General features: G+C 42.3%; 1 protein-coding gene across 2 annotated transcripts; it reads right to left on the bottom strand.

Moving 5' to 3' along the window:
* Positions 1–297: 297 nt before the first annotated feature.
* On the bottom strand, positions 298–19,339 carry LOC136771365 (uncharacterized). Of its 2 annotated transcripts, XM_066723636.1 has the most exons (9): positions 19,135–19,339; positions 18,730–18,761; positions 13,915–14,238; positions 13,393–13,680; positions 9,147–9,672; positions 3,464–3,555; positions 2,804–3,139; positions 2,090–2,395; positions 298–1,600 (listed from the first exon to the last, which is right to left on the bottom strand). In XM_066723636.1, the coding sequence occupies exons 1-5, from the start codon at positions 19,155–19,157 to the stop codon at positions 9,644–9,646; spliced, it is 696 nt and encodes a 231-aa protein (XP_066579733.1). In that variant the 5' UTR covers positions 19,158–19,339; the 3' UTR covers positions 298–1,600; positions 2,090–2,395; positions 2,804–3,139; positions 3,464–3,555; positions 9,147–9,643. The 2 variants fall into 2 exon arrangements, with proteins under 2 accessions (XP_066579733.1, XP_066579732.1); XM_066723635.1 differs by lacking the exons at positions 298–1,600; positions 2,090–2,395; positions 2,804–3,139; positions 3,464–3,555; positions 9,147–9,672 and adding an exon at positions 9,691–11,560.
* Positions 19,340–20,521: the final 1,182 nt, after the last annotated feature.

Below are 20,521 nucleotides of genomic sequence, written 5' to 3'. Positions count from 1 at the left end.
GGACGGGCTATCCTGCATTGGGCGGTCTGTCGGCAGTCAGTCTGGCAGCAGCAAACACGGGTGCTGCAGGGTCCCACTTCAGATGCATGAGGAGGACATGGCGTGAACGCTGTCACCACCTTTTGTGACCCAGTATGGTCTGTGAGGTAAGTGACCAGGAGGAGGCCAACAGAGAAAAACAACCAGGATAAAAAGGCCAAAGATACAAAAACAGGATACAAACCCCAAAAGGAGGACAGTGGGCATTGGATAGCAGTAGTAGTACTTTAATAGTAGTGTAAGTTTTATATATAATATAAATATAATCAAAAAACTAAATATAAAGAAAGTGGCATTCTGTACTTAAAACACTAAACTACACTGAATGTGTTTATAATAATGATCAAATGCATTTGTTTTCAATTAATGTGCTTTTAACCGCTACAATTCATATTTTTTCACATAATACATACATAGGGTTTAAGCAAATCAAAATTATTATATTATTGCTAAGAAATATAGGCTACTTTAAATTAAGATAATTGCACACCTGCAAGAATGGCTGAATAAAAGTGTTTTACAGACATTTTAAAATATTAAAGTAATAATAAAAGCACAATAAAATCACAATAAAATAGTGTGCAAAATTTTAAATGAATAAAACAAGCAGGGAAGAGCAAAGCCCAGGCGACTGTCGCTGTCGATGGGTGGCGAACAGTGGGCAGCTGGATCCCTGCGATCACAGGAAGGCAGACGGGGGCGGCAGCTGGGGGTGGGGATCACGGAGGATGACCCCAGCCACGTTCAGGGCGGCAGAGGAGGTGTCCTGCAGCAATGAGGCAGAGGACGGTCGACCAGGCTCGGCTTCCGCAGTCCCTGGAGCTGCAACCAGGACGCCCCACCAGGGATGAATGGTGCAGACACCCAAGGAAGCCAAGCCAAGCCAAGCCGAGTGGAGGTCAGGGACACGGTGGAGCCCCCCCTCCCACAGCAACTGCATAGGGCTCTCCAGTCCGGGCGGCACCTCTTCCGGGTCCTCTCCTGCCCCGGTCTCTCAGGTAGCTCCTTAGCCCAATAATCAAGAGGAGGACATCGTCGCACTCCGGAATGTTTCTTCCTCCCACTGCAGCTCTGGCACTGCGGCCAGTCCTGTGCCTCATTGTCATCTTGAGCGGCGGCGGAGTTCACTGGGAGGAATAACTGTTTCTCTCACTCCTGCTCTAGCGGAGCCACTGGCTCCAGCACTGCTAGACAATTGTCCTTTTCATCTTCATTCACTTCTGGGAAAGAGGATTTTTCTCCAATTCACACTCTGGTGGGCTTCGTCCATCCTCTGGCTCAATTTCCCACTCCCTCAGTTAGACAGAAGAACTGGAGGCAGGCTGTGTGGGGGGGCCGGGGGCAGGTTGCTGTCCACAGGAACGGGAGTGTTTCTTTACCGAGTCCAGGCTGTTGGCCTCCATGTCATGCGTTGCTGTCTTCTCATAGCCAGGATAGCATCTCAAGCACAGTTTCTTTAAAAGTGTCTTCTCCTTCAGACACATGATCAGCACAGTCACAGCTACCAGAGAGACACAGACAGCAGTCACAGCTGCAGGAAACAATGCAGAGGGACTGGGGTCTGCAGGGAAACAGAGCAGCATTGTGGTCACATTGACAACAGCAGGGTCCTCTGAGTGACCTGGACTCACAGACAGCCTTGTGTGCAACAAGAGACCCTCTCAGGTACAAACACACTCATGTGCATCAGCCTGCCTGTCTCTGTCTAATTATATATACAAACACACGTGTATTTCTGTGTCTGTGTGTGTGAAGAAAGCAACAAAGGCCAATTTCAGGGACAATGTCACTGTAAACTGAAAAGGCTGTCAATTGTTCTTCAGCCACAGGCCTCAGAGAGATCAGAGTAATGCTTCATTACGTCTATAAATGTACCAACAGTCAGCAGGACTTGCAGACAGGGCTGTGTGTAGTGGAGGTGTTATTCATTCATATTCCTGGTACACCATTACATGACTGTCCTTCTGAACATTTACTGCCTTATTTTAACAGGACTATTATACTAAATCTACTCAATCAAAATCAAGTTAAATTTTAGTCCCCAGCTCACCTTCCTCAGAGACAGACACAGAGATGGTGCTGATGATTCGTTTGGTCCCGTTGTCCCTCACTGTGTACTGGCCCTGGTCAGCTGCTGTCACTCTGCTAACAATCAGAGTCTCACCCCGCACTGACACTCTCGGCTCGTCCCTGGGGCCGGGCTCTTTCTCATCTGGAGCTGTGACCTTCCCCACACTCGCACCTTTGCTCCCTGAGTAAAGCACAGTGCCATTAAAGAGCACCTCCACTGGTTCTCCGGTGTACAGCACGAGAGAGAGGTCCTGACCCCACTGCACACCATGGGTCTCATTGCGAACTGAGAGGAAGGGAACAGAGGATGAGGTCTTGGTTTCTCAGATTTGGGCATATTAACCTGACCTACACAATTGGGGCTTGTATATTATTATAATTATCATCATCATCAATATAATCTTTAAGGTTATTCAGCATGCACCAAGCCATCTTAAAATCTTATTCAAAAACGAACATACAATGCACACATTACAGTGCTTACAATACTGCTACAAAATATTATTTAGCCAATTATTAAGATTGAGAAACACACACTACTTAATAATGAAAGGATATTCTGCTAAATTAAACAAGATCCTGCATTCTTACTTTAATTGACTAGAGTTGTTTCTTATAAAGGGTGACAGTTGCTCTGGGTAAGAAAGCATTAAAAAAAATACAAAAATAAACCCTAATTAGCAGCAGCTGTTACCTTTGATAATGAGGAAAACATCTGTTACAAACTTCATTTTTGGGGTGTTTACTCCATAAAAGCACTCATAGAGGAGTTCATCAGAAATCCAGGTATTATTAATAGTGAGGGAGAAGTTTCCTTGGCTAATATTTCCAGACAATTCAACTCTGCCTTGAAATTCGTGGCCGATGTGCAGTCTTCCCGACACAGATTCCAGTACTGATCCTCTAGAATTTTTCCATTGGATGTGAAGGTTGTTTACGGCAATTCCAGCAGCAGTAGAAGCAGGTATCTCACAGGGCAGAGTGACAGGGTCCCCCACTGTCATGGACACTGGTACAGGAGTGGAGGACACTGGGAGGGACAGAGGTAAAAGGAAAAATAAAATAAAAATACAACTCAGCGATGCCTGAACATCTGCAGTCTAGTGGTGCAGGTGAGTGACAGTGAAATGTCTTCAAGAGGAGCAGGAGTGTGATTCAGGATCAGTGTCAAGACTGTCCTACAGAGGACTGAACGGTGAAACACTAATAATATGGATGAAGACGTTGTCAGAAAGTCCCGTTCGTGTGGCATACTGCAGGATTCAACCCACATTGCTAACAAAATCACATCGATGCATGCAATACCCAGATACTGTGAACAGAGAAAGTGAGTCTGATTAGATGAAGTCCTCACCCTGCAGGCTCATTGGCAAGAGCAGAAAGACAGTAAAGCTCAGCCATCGTCCACACCAAAGACGAGCAATACAGTCCATTGTAGGAAGAGCGCTGAGAAACAAAAGGAAACCGGTTAATTTGCGTTATGGGTATATTGTTTTATCATTCTTTATCTATATAAAACTGCTCCAACAATTGGTGATTTATCATTTACAGAACAATGCATTGCCTCACAGCCCAATAATGTTCACTTCTTTCCTATCTTTTTGGTATTGGTTGTTATCAGGGTTAGTAATACAGTACTTCTACAAATCACAAGAAGAGGGTGTATGAGAGCCCGGAGAAGTGAAGACTAAAGCATAATTCGTGCTCAAGGTCCTCCATCTATCCATGTATTTAGATAAGAGCATCTTCGCTTGTAGGATCTCTGGATCCACTGAGGAATGGCGCGGCCAGTGGCATAATGACTGTAGTGTCTGTAGGCACTGATCGTCCTGTGTATTGGGATTTACCTGTGTGCCAGCAGTTATAAACGTGGGAAATATCCACAGAATGCGTAAAGAGCTCGATTAAGCCTTTCATTTTTGGTTTGTTTTGGTTTAAACTTAAAATTACCATAGCGGGCACTTCAAATTGACCATTTAAAACGAGTTTACAAAATCAAAAAAAATATATATATATTTTCCTAAACCCCTGATTCAGCTTCTTCAGGAGTAAAACTAACCTGAGGTGTGTGTATTTATGAGTGTATTTGGTAGCTTTTTGGCTGATTCAAGTGCAATTTCAAGTCCGCTGCGCTTGTCCCCCATACTGGTGTCACTGGGAATACAAACCTAATAACGAGAGGTGTCTGAAAGTTGGGCGTCATGCCATTGAGAGGGAATTAAGCGACACAAACGCCACGCTTCAATACAGATTTACATTTGTGATTATGTTGCACAGCCTATCGACAGCATGAATAATATTACATTCAATCCCGTACTTGTGGTAATATTATGTGTTGCATTTGCCGCTTTGTTTTTCTTAGATGATGACTTTTTAAACACATGAAACTGGTATCGCAGTGAAGGGAGGCTTTTCTGGTGGTTTGTGATACTATAGCACTCAAAGCACAGCGTCCGGCACTGTGAACCCTGTTCTGCAACAGATGGACATCTAGAACAAAATCGATATAAAGGTCTAATTTAATAACACTATTTAGATAAAGGGATTGACGCTTATGAACTTCGCCAGTGTCTGGGTAATGATGGGGTGGGGGTGCAAGTTTAATTTTACGTATTCTTGCTTAAGCCACAAACCCTTAACCTACATTACAGGACATGAACGGTTTGATTCCATATCATTTTAGAGTTAAAATAATGGTTAATGTCCAACAATATAATAAATACCAAGCATGATCATTGATATATAGGCTATTATATTACATCAATACGACAATATGAGAAAATCAGATGTACAGATGTGGAATGTATCTATGCTAATTTAAAATTTTTAACCATATGGATATTCAATAAATGGTTCACAAACGTGTATCCTGTAATAAATATACAGCTCTGCGTCCTGAAAACTTTACGTCTTCCGGGATTCTCCTGTTAGCTGCATTTTGCAAACGGTTACCATCGGTTAAAACCCAGTGTAGCTTTTTATTCTTGATATGATTGTATGACTCACAAGACTTATTACACAAAATATGTACCCTGAATTTGCACGCATCTCTATGCTTGATTAAAAACATAAATAAAAGACCGTCTGAACTGACCCGGAAGTAATTGCTCGGATCAGGTCAGTGGTCTAATCGTGCCAGTATTGCTACCGGGTCAAAATTAACCATGGAACCGAAACTGCTACGCCAATCTACTGCTAGATACCTGATCTCACGCTAAATGCGGTATTTTATACTGATTTAAATTAACACTTTTAAAGCAGAAAACTGCAGACTACTCGAGATTTATTTTTTATTTTATTTTAGGTGAGAACTACATTCGGTCTAAAGCATTAGCATCAGGATGTAGCAACCTGCAATCTGCAGGCATATCACCTAAGATGGCGGACTATCTGTGTTGCACTCAGACTTTTTACCAAAGATCCTATATTTAAACATCTACTTAAAATACATTGATTTTACTGGGCGGCCGGGTGAGATTTACATATTTTATAATTTACATCTGAACATTAGAAAGTTTACAAACGAGAGGAGGCCATTGATAACTAAGTGATCCAAGGATCCTATCCAGTCTATTTTTGAATGTGTGTGAAGTGTCTCCCGTTTTCCCATTTTGAATGCCCAGTTTCCATTTGTGTCCCCGGGTGCGAGTGTCCCTGCTGATCTGGAAAAGCTCCTCTGGTTTGATGTGGTCGATGCCCTTCATGATTTTGAAGACTTGGATCAAGTCCCCACGTAGTCTCCTCTGTTCCAGGGTGAAAAGGTTCAGGTCCTCAGTCTCTCAGTAGGACTTTCCCTTCAGACCTGGAATAAGTCTGGTTGCTCTCCTCTGAACTGACTCTAGAGCAGCGATATCTTTCTTGAAGTGTGGAGCCCAGAACTGTCCACAGTATCCAGATGAGCTCTAACTAGTGCATTGTACAGTCTGAACATCACTGCCCTTGTGCTCAATTCTACCCTTTTGACAATATACCCTAACATTGTGTTTGCCTTTTTTATTGCTTCCCAACATTGTTTGGATGGAGAAAGTGAGGAGTCCACATAGACTCCTAGGTCTTTCTCATGTGTTACTTCATCTAGTTCTGTTCCTCCCATAGTGTAATTATAGTGGACATTTTTGTTACCTGCATGTATTACCTTGCACTTGTCCACATTGAATTTCATCTGCCAGGTGTCGGCCTACAACTGAATATTATCCAAGTCCCTTTGAATAACCTGTGCTGCCGAGATTGTATCTGCTGAGTCGCCTATTTCAGTATCATCTGCAAATTTGACAAGTTTGCTAACTATCCCAGAGTCCAGATCATTAATATAGATTAGAAAAAGCACAGGCCCTAGTACTGATCCCTGTGGAACTCCACTGACAACCTCACTCCAGTTAGAAGCGACTCCTCTAATCGACACCCTCTGTTTCCTAGACATCAACCAGTTCATAATCCATCTACTTACATTACCCTGAATGCCTACAGCTTCCAATTTGAGGATCAGTCTTTGGTGTGGAACCTTATCAAAAGCTTTTTGGAAATCTAAGTATATCATATCATATGCTTTCACCTGACCTACAGCTGCAGTTGCATGTTCAAAGAACTCCAATAGATTAGTAAGACATGATCTGCCTCATCTAAACCCATGTTGACTATCTCCAAGAATATGGTTTTCATTAAGATGCTCCTCTATTTTCTGTTTAATCCAGTTTTCAAAATTGTACAGGTAATGCAGGTGAGACAGATTGGTCTGTAATCTCCACATCAGTTTCTGCTATAGACTCTGATTATTTTCTTTAACCAAAGTGCATGATATTGGTAGAAAAACCCCAGGGATTTGTTTAGTAATCTGGTCGGTACCTTTGCTGCCCCTGTGTCAGGAGAGCTGGGCAAGAATCTTGCTTCAACATTAAATCACGCTACAATTTGAATATCCTTCTTTTATCTCAGTCTGTAATTAGGACCTATGTAAAAACATACCAGTACAAATCATTCCCGACTTGTCAATAATTGTATTTACTGGTGTTCGTGCAAAAACCTACTATTATCCACACACACAAAAAAAAAAATCTATTCAAGTATCAGACAATTTGTAGTGTTTTAATTTGCGGAGACTAAGGTATCAAAAAACATGGTGGCATCCGAGTATATTTTAACTAACTCTCCATCATTGTGGACCTGGGGCTGAACCCCAAATGTGTTCAAATCCTAGTGAAGTCCTTGGTTTTATGTCTTAAAAAAAAAAAAAAGTATACAAGATGCCCCGTAACTTTTTTAAAGGGGAAGTTGTTGGAGGTCAAAGATTTATAAGTTGAAGTGTAAAAAGAGTGGGAAGAATTGAAGCAGTTGCCACAGGTTACCTACTATCTTGACCAATATGTGGACAATGAAAGTTTAGTTTTTTGTGAACTGAGAGAACATTACAGTTAGGCCAATGAGAGTGCTGATTTTATTTTATTTTGTCTTTGACTTAATTAGTTAAGATTGAATACATAATAAGTTGTTTAAAGCTTTTTAACAATAACCCTTGTCATCATCAACTACTATCATTGTACTGGTACTGTATGTGTTCCTGTACTGTAGTGACATAAAAATGTTTGATTCTTTTACAATTCATACAACTTGAATAATTGTTATGTTGAATTTGAACTAGTCACACCATTACAATTTGTTTGGTGGTGTTGTCGTGAAAATGGGTCTAAAATTTTCTGATGATTGGTCTTAAAAAGGTCTTACATTTGAGCCATGAATGCTGCAGGTGGACACGTGGTGGACAGGAGCTCAACAGGCTAGAAGGCCACTCTAGTTAAATTGTGAAAGTGGTTTAAAGAACAGAAAACATTATAGAAACACAGCAGATGAACTACAGTAACAATTAAATAAAGTAACCATTACGATTGAAGTATTGAAAGTGAACAGTATTTTGTGAATGCACATTGCTACAAAACTAATTTTACCAGAACAGTTTTCTAAATTATTTTAAGTGTATTAAGTGTGGAATTCTGCAACTAGGAACTAAATCCATTGAAGGAGTGTTGCACTATGTATTTTTATTATTATTTGTATGTGTATAATTCAAATAAGTATAATAATGAGTGGGAAATTAATTTTGGGTTAGACTGTATACTTTGTAAAATGGGGATTGTTTAAAGGCTTAAATTAGTACATAGCAAATAGAGTTTAAATGCAAGTTATGATCATAGGCCTTGTGCTGTGAGTAGAAGTTGGTGATGTATTTCTGATTAAGGGGGAAGGGAGAAACACTGGGGCACACAGGGCAGTGCATAAAGACCTGCTACTACATCCACTGCTCAATCACATACTACATCTCTACTCCATTAGAGAACTTACACACACACTCCCACTCAATTCAAATAAACGAGTTACTACCAATAAAGCTTTATTGGATTGACGACGGCAATGTTATACAAAAGTAACTGATTTTACCAACTCTACCCCACGGTTTTAAAACACACACAACTCAAAGATATGCGCTTGCTGAAGTAAACGCATTCTGGCTCAGTTATTATTATCCCATTGTTAAAAATGAAGAGCACGTATCGCACCCCAGACTTGATCACCAATTAAACTCAATCGCTGCCCTTCGTGTTATATCGGCCACCTACAAAACCCATCATGTGGTCCCGCATGGACGGATTTTCACAGAAATTAGATTTACAATTTGTAAAACAAATACAAAGTTTCAATGTGAAACACGATAGCAGGTGAACTATGACGTGAAATGGGCCTTCGGTGAAACTTCCCAAAACTTTATTCCTCGGTGTTTCACATGAGCTCTTAAATTATGTATTTTATACGCATCTTGTCTGGTTTAATCATGTTCAAATCAGTAAATTAACTTTAAGGTGCTGGCTATATATATATATATATATATATATATATATAATGGCTCCTTTCCGTCTAGTATTAGTCGGATATATGACAGTAAGCCTAGCTATACAATTAATACATATAAATACGTTTGATAGATTTAAAAACTTCCCTGTACGTTTTAATATATATATATTAAAGATATAATAACAGGAAAGACTTACAGCTGAGGGTGACGTCACGCTGCGCGGATTTGCGGCCACAGTGAACGATGTACTGGTGCGCGTTTGCGTCCAAGCGCAACCTCCCATGAGCGTCATATCCGGTCCCATGGACAAGTGAACAAACACAGTGAAGACATGGTCCAGCCTGTGTGTCTTCTGTTTTGTTGTGTGTTGTATATGTTTTTGGTTGGTCCTCGTGCCCATTTAATTGTGTATTTATTAAATAAAAGTTGTTTGCGTTACATGTGGTCTCTCTGAGCCTCCATTCCTGGCCACCCCACCACGCTGCCCTATAAGGAAAATGTATGCATCTTCCTGTAAGGGTAGGACTGACTGTATGTATGACGCCTGTAAAAGCTGGACACAAAAAGGGAGAGAGTCCCAGGTTCCGGTAGTGTCCGGGGTTTATTGGGGTTCACAGGGGACAAAACAAAAGGGGGTAAGACAAGCAAAGCAAAACAAAAACAGGGTCTCCGGGGCAGTTATGGTTCTAAGTCTCAGTCGTCCTTCTTGCCGGTTAGCTGCCCTGTCGGGAGGGAGAGGAATTCAATAGACAGGCACAGCTGCCGCTGACGTCACAATCGCCTCGGTGCTCATTGCCCGCAGCTGTGAGTCCGCAGCCCGTTAGCGAGGGAGCGACAACACAGCTGTGCACATGAGCCCCTCAACAGCGGCCTGTCACAACGTCATATCGGCTTTATTATCCCCTGTAAAGTCTGAACTTGAGGAGATCTTCTCGGAGAGTTCCTCAATGAACGTCTCCCTGGCATGCTTGAATAAAAGAATCGATCTTTGACACAGCAACTGAACCTGAATTCCTTTATTGACTTCAAAATAAATAAGTATAACGTTGTAAATATATTTTAATTTATATTTTACAAATTCCACATAAATATATTAAGTTTTTCTTCAAGTAGTGGTATTCAAAAATAGCTAGTCTTGTTCACATTCTGCTCAGCATCAGAACAGCATTCACATTCAGAATAGCATCACAGTAAGGCCTTACTGAACTTTACCTGGTCAGTAATAACTTGTAAAAAATACATACACATAAATATATACACATACAAAATGAAATTTGAACACATGTTACAGAGCACAGGAAAAAGTGCTTGAGTGAACCAGTAACTGTACTATGAGAGCTCAGAGACACACTGACACAGCGAGACACTGGGGGTTCAGTTTTCTCCAGATGTATCTCCTTCATGTGTTTCTTTTCCAAAGCAGCTCGACACAAATCTATACACAGGTTCAGTGGGAAAAAGGACCTGCGAACAGACTGTAATAACACTGGAAGAGGTAAGTAGTAATTAAAAGCAGTCCCATGACCAGATAGAGATCTGCACTAAATTACAAATCAAACATAATACAAATTACAGTTTCAAACTTACAGAAGTGCAGGTAAAATATAGTTAATATAGAATACTAGAAGTCATGCATCCTAGTTATAATAGCTATCACATGCCACCCAGGGGAATAGCCTGGTAAAATTACAAGTACAGTCTGAACAGATATGGCACAAAATAGACAACCCCTTCATTTCAAATAGGTATTCTGAATAAAATCATGAAACTATACTCATTTATAAATACATTCATAAATAAATAAGCAAACATTAAGCAGAACTCTGAAAAAGGTTAAAAAAAATAGCGTCTGGAGTTTGTTAAGTAGATTCGGCCCTTGAGAGAAAAAACGCCAAGATTCCAGCTGACCGACCCTGAGTGAAGACGGGCCAGGAGGGGTGTGCAAACCTTAAATCAGTGTTTCTAATGAAGGGGCGTGAATACTTTCAGACAATAGCGGAGCAGAGATGGCAGTCAGGTTGGTGGTCTCAACAGCAGGGGAGTCATGCCGTTTAGTTTCAGGAAGGACAGTTTTGTACATGTACATCTGACAGTTCAAAACTGTGGAGTGGGGAGGGAGCAAAATTACTACCAACTTCATACCTACAAAGTTTGAAAAGGTACTGTAGTAACAAGGTTATCAAGCACTAGGTTTTACATATTGAGGCAGGCAGTTGTTATGTTTGTCTATATATTAAAAATTACTACAAATTGGAAGACAAGCCCACTAATAAACAAACAAACAAAATAAAGCCCCCAAACCCGCCTCCTCCCTCGCTCTCTCTCCATCCCTCTGTTCCTGCCACTCTCAGACTCACTGTGCCCGTCAGGCAGGTCCCCTGCAAACAGAGGCCTCGGCCATCAGAGGCATGATCACACCCTCCTCTGTCCGTTCGTTCTCATTGTTGTGCGGCGCTCCATTCCTCATCTCCCCCATCTCCATCGCTGCAGCCCCAGCACTGTCTCTAATCCTCCGACATACAAACACTATCAGCACGATCAACAGGATCACAGTGAAGCCAACCACAGCGCAAACCACAGCGCAAACCACAGCGCCCCAGACAACAGAGTCTAGAACAGAAAGAAAGATAGCTGGAATCAACTGACACGCTCTCCCTCAATTCTACTACAGCCCCCTACTGTTACAGCACTACTCTACTACACTGTTACTACAGCCCCCTATTGTACCAGCAGTTTTCTGTTACTATATAAATGAAAAAGGATCAATCTGATTAGAAACTGTGTCGGTAAAGGGTTCCATCTGAACAGACAATGTGTAAAATAGAAAATAGAAATAACTATAATAACCAATATTGTACATTTGACAAAACAAAAGCTTGCTTACCCACCAAAATATTTGTTTTTATATATACTCTTGACAGGGTGGTATGAGACTATCCTGCACAGACCAAATTTATATTCACATTGGGCTTTAAATGTAGAGCAGTACAGATATAAAACATGTGTTTATCCCTTGGTTTGAATGGGATTGTGAGGTTTACTTGTATTGATGTGGGGTCGTTAAGACACCCACATATAAAAGGAAGTTGAATTATTAACTGATTGATTGATAATTTATTTTCCTGAGTTACAACAACCGAAGTAAGTTTTGGCTGCTGTATCGCAAAGGCAAAAGATGGAACTTAGTGGAGAGGGGAGGAGAGAAGCTGAATCCGCTGTATCGCCTTCGAGCAGGTTGGAGCAGTGGGGTGCTTCTTCATCCATAGAACCTTCTTTCAGCGTTTATGTGGTTGGTCGTCCAGCAGAGCGGACTGATCGGTATTATTTTTTGTACTATTTTTCTACTTTGAAGAGACTATCATTACAATTAATATTATTTGTTATTTTTCTGCATTCATCGAATACTACTGGTGACTGTGTCCTCTACCTCGCATCTGACAAAGGATACAATGATTGATTTTTCGGTTTGTTTTATATGAAGTTATGTGTTTACGGTTTCCATCTAAAAACACTATCCTAAATCAAAGACTCTTTTTTTTCTTCTAGTAAACTGTATTTTGAGGTGGTGTTCCGTATGTATTATTGGGACGGGCGATCCTAGAAGTTTTTATGTTTGTTTTAATGTTTTTTTTTGGTTTCTCTTTATGCTGATATTGATGGCCACATAAGAACTAGTGCATATGTCTGTCTAAAGGGATCCAGTGTTTTGTATTTCTTATTTGTATTGTTTTGGATTGGTTTTGATTCAGTTTATTGCTTATTTGTTCTTGATTTTCTTCTGTGTATTTACCTTTTTGTTTTGGGAAGCATAAGATTATTCCTTTACATAAACTTGCGATAGAACTTAGAAATGGACTTTGTGTGCACTGGCTGTTCATTACCTCTGACACTGACATCTCCTCCAACATCGTAAGGTCTGTAGCTGGAGTTATCGGGTCAGGGCACACAGCCTTGTGTGTGTCCTGGTGATGTGGTATTATTTCATATTAAATGGTTGGTTTAAATGCCTTCCTGGCACCTGAATGACTTTATCTTGTTACCACTACAAGCTGATGTCCTCCCTGCCCGAGGAGTGGCCCTACGGCGCCTGACTGGCGACATTATAGTTCGTCCTCCTAAAAGCACATCACACTCATCCAGCCCATTTCCATCTGCTGTCTCTGCTCTTGATTCCTCCCCTCCCACAAATCTGCATTTGACATGGTTTCCCAGCACTGTACTCCACTCTCTCTGGTTTTGCAGTATGACTGGATGCTCACACTCACTGTTGTAACCAAACATAAAGAGAGAATGATCTATTTCCTTTTCCATTTGGCCAGTGTGTAATGCAGTGTGCTGTGCTGTGTGTGGGGAGAGGGTTGGTATCCAGTGTGACTTACAAGGCTTGCAATGTACAATACCCTTCTGACCTACCTCCCCCCCCCCCCAAGCCCCTGTCCTACCTGTCACAGTGACGTTCACAGTGCTGATGGTCGCTCTGCTCTGGGAGTCGAGCACTGTGTAGGAGCCCTGGTCAGTGAAGTTCAGTGCAGACAGTGTGACCTCCTGCTCCTGCCCTGAGACTCGGGGCCCATATGCAGGGTCAGGGGTCACGGTGCCGCCCTCTACAGCACACACTGGGAGAGAGGCTCCAGCGCCCGCAGGGTTAAACTGCACTGTCACAGCTGCCCTGCTGTACAGACGGAGGCTCAGGGGCTGCCCATAGGAGACAGAGGTGTTCTCCTCACGGCCTGCAGAGAGAGGACAGGGGAGGACTGAGGATCAGACAGAGGCAGAGCCGGGACACTGGGGCACCACTGTGGGGATGTGTGTGTGTGTGTGAGTGTGTGTTTATACAGTGCTGAGACGAGTTTAGTTTGCTATATTTGTAAAAGACACAATACTCTCATAAGCAAATTTAATCTATTTTTTAAATAAAATAAATTAGTGGTATAAAAGGCAGTCTTAATAATAAATGTACTTACTCAAGACCCTGACACGTACTTTCCCAAGGAACATGCTCTGTCCTGCTGCACTGACCCTGAAACACTCGTACAGGTCTTCATCAGAGAGCTGGGTGCTGTGAATGGTCAGGGAGAAGTCGCCTGACTCCACGGCTCCTGCAAACTCCACTCTGCCCTCAAAGCCTGTCTGAGCCTCACATCTCCCAGAGCTGGACACACACACCAGCCTGCCTGGAGTCTGCCAGTACATCTGGACTGTGTCTGTGTGCGCTGATCCATCACAGGGCAGAGTCACAGAGTCCCCCACTGTCACTGATACTGTCACTGACACGGCACTGGAGAGAGCTGGGGAGAGAGGAACAGTGATAGACCACAAAACAGACAGGCATAGTAATATTAATTAAAAGGAATTTCAAATATGATAATGAACAGGGGGCAGGGAGCTCTGACAATGGGAGATGTTCCACTAAGGAAAGAAAAACAAGGGAAACTGCTAGTAAGAAAGTCCTGAAATATTTGTACCTCAATGCCAGGAGTATAAGGTACAAGATGTTAGACGTGGAAGCCACAGTGCTGGCGTGTGACTATGATGTTGTAGGAGTGACAGAAACATGGCTTACAGAAAATGATGGGGATGAATACAAGTTGAAAGGATACACACAGTTTAGGAGAGACAGGCAAAATCGAAGAGGGGGTGGGGTAGCGTTATATGTGAAAAATGACATTGAGGCAGAAGAACTTGTATTAGATCCCAGTAATGGAACAGAAGCTTTGTGGGTGAAACTTTTGAATAAGAGATCTGGAGGATTAGTGGTAGGAGTGTGTTACAGACCACCCAACTCAGATATTCAGAAAGATGCTGCATTGCACAGTGTAATCAGGACTGCATGTAGCAAGGATGTGGCTGTTATAATGGGGGATTTCAATTTCCCAAACTTAGACTGGGAAAGCCCAGTGAGGACTACAGAAGCAGAAACAGAAATGGTTGAGATGGTAAATGACTGCTTTCTAACTCAATTTGTCAGGGAACCAACCAGAGAGAGAGCATGCATTGACTTGATCTTTTCAAATGACCAAGACAGAGTCAGGGGGACAGTAGTTAGAGAACCAATGGCAAACTGTGATCACAACATGGTTAGCTTTGAGGCATTCTTTCAAAACACAAGGTCCAAGTCTAAAACAATGGTCTACAATTTTTGAAAAGCAAACCTTGAAGGTGTAAGGCGGCGCTTAGAAGAGGTAGACTGGAGCACACTGGATACAGAGTCAGTTGAAAATGGATACACTCACCTAAAGGATTATTAGGAACACCATACTAATACTGTGTTTGACCCCCTTTCGCCTTCAGAACTGCCTTAATTCTACGTGGCATTGATTCAACAAGGTGCTGAAAGCATTCTTCAGAAATGTTGGCCCATATTGATAGGATAGCTTCTTGCAGTTGATGGAGATTTGTGGGATGCACATCCAGGGCACGAAGCTCCCGTTCCACCACATCCCAAAGATGCTCTATTGGGTTGAGATCTGGTGACTGTGGGGGCCAGTTTAGTACAGTGAACTCATTGTCATGTTCAAGAAACCAATTTGAAATGATTCGACCTTTGTGACATGGTGCATTATCCTGCTGGAAGTAGCCATCAGAGGATGGGTACATGGTGGTCATAAAGGGATGGACATGGTCAGAAACAACGCTCAGGTAGGCCGTGGCATTTAAACGATGCCCAATTGGCACTAAGGGGCCGAAAGTGTGCCAAGAAAACATCCCCCACACCATTACACCACTACCACCAGCCTGCACAGTGGTAACAAGGCATGATGGATCCATGTTCTCATTCTGTTTACACCAAATTCTGACTCTACCATCTGAATGTCTCAACAGAAATCGAGACTCATCAGACCAGGCAACATTTTTCCAGCCTTCAACTGTCCAATTTTGGTGAGCTTGTGCAAATTGTAGCCTCTTTTTCCTATTTGTAGTGGAGATGAGTGGTACCCGGTGGGGTCTTCTGCTGTTGTAGCCCATCCGCCTCAAGGTTGTACGTGTTGTGGCTTCACAAATGCTTTGCTGCATACCTCGGTTGTAACGAGTGGTTATTTCAGTCAAAGTTGCTCTTCTATCAGCTTGAATCAGTCGGCCCATTCTCCTCTGACCTCTAGCATCAACAAGGCATTTTCGCCCACAGGACTGCCGCATACTGGATGTTTTTCCCTTTTCACACCATTCTTTGTAAACCCTAGAAATGGTTGTGCGTGAAAATCCCAGTAACTGAGCAGATTGTGAAATACTCAGACCGGCCCGTCTGGCACCAACAACCATGCCACGCTCAAAATTGCTTAAATCACCTTTCTTTCCCATTCAGACATTCAGTTTGGAGTTCAGGAGATTGTCTTGACCAGGACCACACCCCTAAATGCATTGAAGCAACTGCCATGTGATTGGTTGGTTAGATAATTGCATTAATGAGAAATTGAACATGTGTTCCTAATAATCCTTTAGGTGAGTGTATTTTAAGAATATACTACTTGCTCAGGAGCAATCTGTACCAAAACTTAGCAAATTGAGGAACAAAAAACACTGGCCAAAATGGTTTAATAGAGGAATGCAAAAAATATCAAGAGAAAGAAAATGTTGTATAGCACATACAAAAGGGATGGTGACGAAACAAAATACATAGAATATGTTGAACTGCAAAGAGATCTTAAGAAAGGGATCAGGAAAGCAAAGAGGGAAATAGAAAGAAACATAACTCTTGTAGCTAAAACCAATGCAACCAGCTTTTTCAATATTACAGCAGCAAGAGGTCAATAAAGGAGGAAGTGAAGCAGATAAAGGGCAAAAATTGAAGTATCTTGGAAAACGAACAAGATGTGGCAAATGTTCTAAATGAATATTTCACAGAGGTTTTTACAAAAGAAAACATAGATAACATGCCACAGGTTGACAATCAGTCCAGTCAAACCCTAAGAGAGATCAGGATAAATGAGGAGGAGGTACTAAAGGGACTAGCAGAATTAAAAACCAACAAATCACCTGAGCCAGATGGGATATTTCCAACAGTACTTAAAGAAATGAGGGAAATTATTTATAGGCCGCTAACTCAAATATTCCAAATGACACTTAGAACAGGGGATGTGCCAACTGACTGGAAGACAGCAAATGTCAAACCAATCCACAAGAAAGAGGACAAAACTGAGCCAGGAAATTACAGACCAATCAGTCTCACCTGCATCACCTGTGAAATGTTGGAAAAAATTATTAGACAGAAAATAGAGGAGCATGTTAATGAAAACCGTATTCTTGGAGATAGTCAACATGGGTTTAGACGAGGCAGATCATGTCTTACTAATTTATTAGAATTTTTTGAACATGCAACTGCAGCTGTAGATCAGGTGAAAGCATATGATATGATATACTTTGATTTTCAGAAAGCTTTTGATAAGGTTCCACACCAAAGACTGATTCTCAGATTGAAGCTGTAGGCATTCAGGGTAATGTAAGTAGATGGATTATGAACTGGTTGATGTCTAGGAAACAGAGGGTGTTGATTAGAGGAGTCGCTTCTAACTGGAGTGAGGTTGTTAGTGGAGTTCCACAGGGATCAGTACTAGGGCCTGTGCTTTTTCTAATCTATATTAATGATCTGGACTCTGGGATAGTTAGCACACTTGTCAAATTTGCAGATGATACTAAAATTGGCGGCTCAGCAGATACAATCTTGGCAGCACAGGCTATTCAGAGGGACTTAGATAATATTCAGTTGTGGGCCGACACCTGGCAAATGAAATTCAATGTGGACAAGTGCAAGGTATTACATGCAGGTAACAGAAATGTCCACTATAATTACACTATGGGAGGAACAGAACTAGATGAAGTAACGCATGAGAAAGACCTAGGAGTCTATGTGGACTCCTCACTTTCTCCATCCAAACAATGTGGGGAAGCAATAAAAAAGGCAAACACAATGCTAGGGTATATTGTCAAAAGTGTAGAATTGAGCACAAGGGCAGTGATGTTCAGACTGTACAATGCACTAGTTAGAGCTCATCTGGATACTGTGTGCAGTTCTGGGCTCCACACTTCAAGAAAGATATCGCTGCTCTAGAGGCAGTTCAGAGGAGAGCAACCAGACTTATTCCAGGTCTGAAGGGAATGTCCTACTGAGAGACTGAGGACCTGAACCTCTTCACCCTGGAACAGAGGAGACTACGTGGGGACTTGATCCAAGTCTTCAAAATCATGAAGGGCATTGACCACATCAAACCAGAGGAGCTTTTCCAGATCAGCAGGGACACTCGCACCCGGGGACACAAATGGAAATTGGGCTTCAAGGCATTCGAGACAGAAAACAGGAGACACTTCTTCACACAGAGAAGCGTCACAATCTGAACAAACTCCCCAGCGATGTGGCTGAAGAGACAATTTGGGAACATTCAGAAACAGACTGGATAGGATCCTTGGATCACTCAGATATTAATGAATGGCCTCCTCTCGTTTGTAAACTTTCTTATGTTCTTATGTTCTTATGAACAATACACTGCCATGTCAACTATATCATCATCATCATCATCATCATCATCATCATTCAATCCATTCCATCCAATCATGCAGTGTATTGTGCTGTGCTGTCCTGTCCTGTATTAAACGGTGTTAGACAAAAATCCAAATACAAAGAGATTCCAACTTAATTGCAGTAGGGTGAACAAACAGGCAAAAATAAATAAATAAAACTGAAAAAAACTACACAAAATATAGATAATAGAACATAGATAATTAAATGAATCTCTTCTACGTAAATGACTCCTATTTTTGTTGATTTCTCGGTTTTCACAACTTACCCACAGACAGAATTAGAGCCGGGACAGCCGACCTGCAGGAGAGACAAGAACACCCGTTTAATAAAGCATGACGTCATTTGGCGTGTCTACTGCACTATTCTAGCGGAGTTCAAATCACGGGGGGGCATTTCAAATTATTTGGCACATATTTCTTGGTCAAAACGATCTGAGACAACAAAGTAGGCGCTATGTTGTTGGTTGGTTGTTAGTGAAAACGCGGCTAGAAAAGCTTGATGAACCGAAATCAGAGACGCGGAGGGGCTGCGGGTCGACCAAGTCGCACGCCAAATAAACTTGTGCGTGAGAGGAGATTGTGTTGTTGTTAATGCGAAAAGGGTATAAAATACTCCCTAGAAACACGACATATTTTTATAAATGAAAGGCACACGGAAATTGACGACTTACCCTTTCCCCGTATAACTTGTCATGTTTTCCGGTCGATCACTTGTTTCTCATCGAGAGTTTAGTTGTCAAATAAATACTTCATTTCCGCATTTTGTTCATATATACCCACCACACGACTCTTTTATTTTTTTCACTCGATCTCAAGAAAGTGTGTGTGTGACGTCACACCTGGAGATTGTAGCTGGTCCCAAACACGTGGCAGTATCAAAGTAACGAGAGCGTTTAAAACGACGGCGCAAGTACAGCCAGAGGCGGAGTGTTTCGCACCACAGAGACGTCAGCCTCCTTCATGGAGAGACAGGTAGAAGTTATACGATGTGCCCTGGAAATCACAGTGACTGACAGAGGGATTGTGGTTGCGGAAGTGATCGGCCAGGCAGAACAGTGCTGTGAGTGTCAGACCGTCGCCGCCATTCATGAGAACAGACTTCCCATGAGAGATGCCACAACATGCGCGCCTGCAAAAACATACACACATGAATATACACAAATCACGGCGTGTTTTGGAAGGATTACCAAATATAAACAAATACAAACACTACTACATAAATATAGTTCGGGATTAACACATCCTTCGTAGTTTCTATTTCAAATAGTGCATCTCATGTACAGGGGAATCTCGTGTAACTTGTATCACTCAACTTCTTGCAGGATTTGAGGATCTTTGCTGCCGCCTAAAGGAGAAAACTGGACACTGCAGCTCCCCGGCTCTCCTAACGACGCGGTTTTGCATTACAGTGCAGGGCTGCGATATTCCGCCAGTGTAGCTGTACTGCGGCGAATCTCTGTACTGGGCTACCATAACTGATCCCAGTTAACGGTGAGATAGGAGCTCCCCCACCCACTGACCCACTCCTCTAGATAGAACACCTGTGGGATGAACTGGAACAGGCGGTTCAGACAGGGACTGTTCTCTGTGTACTCTCTGTGGCCATTCTAGAAATTGTCACTATAGTGCATTGTACAGTTCTGCAGTGTTGCCTACTATAGGTACATTGTAAACAGCTAGTGTGATGTGGTCCGATACCACATTAGCATATTGCTTTAGGTCAGTCAGACAGACAGAGATGACCAGACAGACAGACAGAACACAAGGCCACCCTGTTGCTCACAGTTTAAGCAGGGTAAGGTTTATTAGTCTTCATGATACAAAGCTGTAGCTGCAGCCCCTCTGTGCCTCAGTCGGACCCCAGGTGGCCACAGCCGCAGGGCACCCCGTCTGCAGTACGGGCTCTCAACACCATTATTTCCTTTTTAAAAGTGGATCACGTATTCGAGCACTAGGAGGCAGCCTCATCCCCAGCACGCTCTGTGCTCCCCCCGTGTCTCTCCTTGTGGAGGTGTATTACTGGGGAATTGGGCGTCCTCTGTCCTCTCGCGCTCTGTA

The sequence above is a fragment of the Amia ocellicauda genome, chromosome 15 (genome assembly GCF_036373705.1).
Source record: "Amia ocellicauda isolate fAmiCal2 chromosome 15, fAmiCal2.hap1, whole genome shotgun sequence".
NCBI lineage: Eukaryota > Metazoa > Chordata > Actinopteri > Amiiformes > Amiidae > Amia > Amia ocellicauda.
The sequence above is the reverse complement of the archived record's forward strand: the minus strand, read 5'-3'. Positions and strand labels throughout refer to the sequence as shown.